Genomic DNA, 4,852 nt, shown 5'->3' with positions numbered 1-4,852 from the left:
GTCCCTGTCTCCCGCCCAGTCGGGTTATTTCCAAAGGACCCTGCAGGACCCTGCGAAGGGCCTCTGTTCCCCAAATGAGGGCTCGGCTCCCACGTTTCCTCCTGCGTCCTTTTGACTGGTAAACGAATGATTCCAAGGGGCCGGCCGTAAGCTGTTTATTTCCTCTGAGTTAATAAAATCAAGTCAAGTGCCTTTCGATGACGAAGATAGGGTCTCCTGATGGACCCCAACCCCCAAGCCCTTCTCCCGCCCCGCATAGAGGCGACCGGGACCCCAGGACCTTGCGCCCCGCAGCCTGCGAGCCATAGGGGCGGCCCTGCCGGCCGCGGACGCCAGAGCTCCTTCCAGAACTTTTGTCCAAGAAACTGGTCCTAGGAGAAATATTCCCATTTCCTGGATGGGACGCCTAGACTCGGAGGAGGATCACAGGCTGCTCACAGGGGCTAGAGCGTGACGCCGGTTCAGGCCGGGCACAGACGGCCTTCCCCGCCGCCAGTGGTCAAGCATGGAGACCCGGGTCCGCTTTGCTCAGCGGGCGGGAGGGTCCCGGCGGGCCCGCGGCCGCCTCTGGGAGTGCGGGGTGAGCGCAAAGGGACTTGGCGACCTTGGGAGAAGCCGGCGGGCGAGCCACCTCCGGGGACAAAACAGCCAGGCATCCGCGACCTGCAGCAAGGGGCCCGAGTTTGGGGAGCCCAGGTCTGCCTGGGTCCGGCCTTATCCCTGCCGCTCCCCGCGTGCCGAGGCCCACGGGGTTTGGGGTGCGGCGGATTCTCCACGGCCTGTACATCTTGGGCCCCCCACGCGCTGTTGGTCACCGCAAGTCGCTCCTCCGACTCAAGCCCTTTCCCCCAGCTAAGGTTTATGCTTGGTCATTATCCTCACCGCCCTTTTATTTTGCCCCTGCCCTGTCTCATTTCCAGAAAAAAATGAGCTCGTGCAGAAGAAAGCCCCTCCGTGGAGGCGGCTGGCAATCTCGCAGAAACGAGGTAAATGGTTGCAGGGCTTTTTTTTTTTTTTTTTTCTTCCGCTCTGCTATTTTTTTCGAGTGAACTGTGAAGATCTGTGAAAATAATATCAGGGTTTTCCGTCAGAACGAGCTTGGCCCTGCACTCAGGCGTGGCGTGATCTGACCCGACACCTCCAACCATCTGTGCTATCTATCTGCCTTCTGATTCACCGGATCTGTACGCGCCGCGCACAAACTGTACTTGATACTAAGGAAAAGAGCGCCAGACCCAGTCCAGTTCTGAGGGGAGCACGCCCCTCCGAGCTCCTGCTGAGCGCCGGCCTCCCAAACACGCAATCCCTGGAGCTGTCCTGGCACAGACCCCCTGCCCTCCCCACCCCTCCACCCCCACCCCCAATTGTTTCCTCAGAACGACACAAATCCCTGTCTGAGGCCCGGATGAGCCCATGCTTTCTTGGACAGAGGCCTCCGAAACCTGTATGATGCGGATGTCAATTGATAATCAATAAAAGTTGCCAATTCAATCTACTGAGCCGAGAGTGCTCTCTCTCCGCACCGAGGGCCAGGGCCCAGCGGCTCGCGGGGCGCTTTCCAGGCTCGCTGTGGATCGCCCTTCTCCGTTTGCCTTTTGCTGGCTCATTCTTGGGCTAACACGCCAAGGTTAGAGTTTCCATCCTTGGCTCGAGTTTCACGTTCGGACACAGGCCGGGCGCAACATCTCGCCTGCAAGAAGCCCAGCAGATCGATATTTGTAGAACGGTCTTTGAAATAAGCTTTTAAGTTGCTGTCCTGACCTACGCGTGACTTCTCACTCTAGACGCGACTGTGTTGCACGTTTGTTCAAGTCCACTACACCGGGGGCGAGGGACGGACCCCTAACGGCCCCCTTTCCCCCCAAGCATTCGGCTTTACGGTCAGCACACCTGTGTTAGCGGGCGCCAGCCTGTCCTTGCTCCCCAGTAAAATCGCTGCAGAGGAGTGGGGGAGGCGCCCTCGACCAATCCCGGGTCCTGCTCTTTCCGCTCCGGGTTTGCTTTGGCAGCTGGAGAAAGGGAAGGGGCGGCTGGCAGACAGCACCCCCACCCCACCCCGCCCTCTCCCTTTCCTGCGCTCCCCGAAAGGTTTGCTGTTTCCTTACAACTAAACGTGGGAATTCTCGGGGGGTTTCGACTTGGCCCGGTCCTCTTTGTCCTCTGCAGACCTGTCGCCCGAGGCCGCGCATCGCCCCGAAGTGAATTCCCCGCAGCATCACGGGCTCTTGGGTGGGGAGACGAGGAGGGCTGGGGGCGGAGGGAGAGCTGGGGCAGCGAAACGCCCTCGCTCTCGCCTCTGTCTTTCCCGCAGCCACTCGCACGTCTTCTCATCCTCCAGGTTCTCCAGGCCACTGAGAGGAAGTCCACGAGCGAACGGCTGGCGCTGTCGAGCGCGGGGAGGTGCTGAAATAGCCCAGGCGCGCTGGTCGCAGCCTTGATTGGCAGAGCCGGCCGGTGACTGACAGGGGGTCTCCATGGCGCCCGCGCGACCAATCCGCCCACCCCAATAGCTGCGGCGGCTCGCCTGCTTGCGTGCCGGAGCGGAGCCGAGCCGAACCCGAGCCGCGAAACCCGCACCTCCTGCAGCAGGGATCGCTCGCTCCCGCTCGTTTGCGTCGCCGCCGCCGCCCGGGGCCGTGTGTCCCCGCTGCCCCACGCCGTCTCGCCGAAAAGAGCCTGGCGCACCGGGCCCGGCCCGCCGGCATCCGCTGCGCGAGCGTCCGCCTCCAGGCTCGGTGTCTTTGCAGCCGCCGCCGCCGCCGGCACTGCCTCGATGTTCCAGCTGCCCATCTTGAATTTCAGCCCCCAGCAAGTGGCTGGGGTATGCGAGACCCTGGAGGAGAGCGGCGACGTGGAGCGATTGGGTCGCTTCCTCTGGTCGCTGCCCGTGGCCCCTGCGGCCTGCGAGGCCCTCAACAAAAATGAGTCGGTGCTCCGCGCGCGAGCCATCGTGGCCTTTCACGGTGGCAACTACCGCGAGCTCTACCACATCCTGGAAAACCACAAGTTCACCAAGGAGTCGCACGCCAAGCTGCAGGCGCTGTGGCTGGAGGCGCACTACCAGGAGGCTGAGAAGCTGCGCGGCCGGCCCCTAGGGCCGGTGGACAAGTACCGCGTCCGGAAGAAGTTCCCGCTGCCGCGCACCATTTGGGACGGCGAACAGAAGACACACTGCTTCAAGGAGCGCACGCGGCACCTGCTACGGGAGTGGTACCTGCAGGACCCATACCCCAACCCCAGCAAAAAGCGTGAGCTCGCCCAGGCAACAGGACTGACCCCCACGCAGGTGGGCAACTGGTTCAAAAATCGCCGACAAAGGGACCGAGCGGCTGCAGCCAAGAACAGGTAGGTACCTGGAGGCCTCCGCGCCTTGCGCGCACTGGGGAGGGGGCGGGGGGGGGCGGTAGGTACCACGGGCGCCCCTACCTGGTGCCTGGCGATTCCCAGACAGCAAGAGTTGGGGGCGCAGTCCGTTTTCGGTTATAAGCCGCTGCTTCTGGGATCCTGGGTAGGGGGTTCTCTTCCAGGATCCTGGTTTTCCACCTCCTCTCTCTGGTTCTTGGGGCCTCGCGTGGGGTCGCTGGCACTAGCTGCACCCGGACACCAAGCCAAGTCTTCGTTGGGGCACGATGGGGAGAGTTAACGCCTAGAAGTAAAATTTAAAATCCCATAAACAATTAGGGAGCCCAAGGCCTATGTCAGTCTGGGCCCAGGATGCGGAGTAAGTGCAGTCTGGCTTATTAGCAGTGTGTCGGTTTCGTGCTAATTATCTATCGTCTTTAAAGGCCACGTGCATTGCTCCCTACTGCTTTCAAAAAACAGTTTTCGTGGGATTCCTGTTTCTAAGAAGTGGGAAGTCCAATCTTCCCATGTACGGCCAGACTTGCCTCCAAACTGCAAACCGGTCGCCGAAGCTTTCCATTGCCAGAGTGTGAATCTCTGTCAGTCAAACACTTTGGCCCAGAGCCCAGCCTCGGTCCCCAGACCCAAACTCTCCGTGCAACCCGGAGGCAGCCCTTTTTGCCTCTAGCGGACCCAGCCCTGGCAGCGCAAACTCAGGCGTGCGCCCCAGGCAGAGTCCGACCGGGAAGGGAGCCTCAGGTCCCGCAGCCTGACCAGCTCTTGTCATCCACACCTCTGATGTTCCCCGACAGTCCTGGAAGGTGGGCAAGACCCTGAGCGCCCAGAATCTCAAAGACTGGGGAGCTGGGGCCGAGAAAGGGCGAGAGGAGAGCGGCCGTGGGTGCCAGGGTCTGGGGAGAGCCCCCGGCCGCCACGGAGGGAGGGGACGAACGGGCGGCTATGCTAACGCATTGTGACCCCTGTCCCCTTCCTTCCCTGGTAGACTCCAGCAGCAGGTTCTGTCGCAGGGCTCCGGGCGAGCGCTTCGAGCCGAGGGCGAGGGCGTGCCCGAGGTGCTGGGCGTCGCCGCCAGCCCAGCCGCCAGTCTATCCAGCAAGGCAGCCACTTCGGCCATCTCCATCACGTCCAGCGACAGCGAGTGCGACATCTGAGCTGCCCGCCCCGCACGCACAGAAACAGAATCCAGTGTAAAAAAAAAAAATCTAACAGCGAGATAAACACAATGAAGGAAGGAGAGAGGATGAGACCAGCATATCCGGCGCCGGAGGAGCCAGGTGGCCAGGGATCCGCGGGCGCAGGCTGCCGTGTCCGCCCGGCGGCCGGCCTGGCCCCACGGGCGCCCCACATCCGCAACCATCGGGGCCCGCAGTGAGGCCTGACCCAGGGCCACGTTCTCCTCGCCTTGTTTTTTTCCGGAGGGTTTTGCTGCAAAGAGGCCTTCGAAACGCGAACTGCACGCCGAGCGCCTGCCCTGAGTCTCCCGTGGGTA

General features: G+C 62.0%; 1 protein-coding gene across 1 annotated transcript; it reads left to right on the top strand.

The window, feature by feature from the left end:
- The first annotated feature begins 2,417 nt into the window (after positions 1-2,417).
- Positions 2,418-4,514, top strand: SIX6 (SIX homeobox 6). Its single transcript, XM_002719543.6, has 2 exons — positions 2,418-3,345; positions 4,346-4,514. The coding sequence occupies exons 1-2, from the start codon at positions 2,774-2,776 to the stop codon at positions 4,512-4,514; spliced, it is 741 nt and encodes a 246-aa protein (XP_002719589.1). The 5' UTR covers positions 2,418-2,773.
- Positions 4,515-4,852: the final 338 nt, after the last annotated feature.

This window comes from Oryctolagus cuniculus, chromosome 20 (genome assembly GCF_051225735.1).
Source record: "Oryctolagus cuniculus isolate XC-2025 breed Fujian yellow rabbit chromosome 20, ASM5122573v1, whole genome shotgun sequence".
Taxonomy (NCBI): domain Eukaryota; kingdom Metazoa; phylum Chordata; class Mammalia; order Lagomorpha; family Leporidae; genus Oryctolagus; species Oryctolagus cuniculus.
This window is presented reverse-complemented; position numbering and strand designations above follow the sequence as displayed.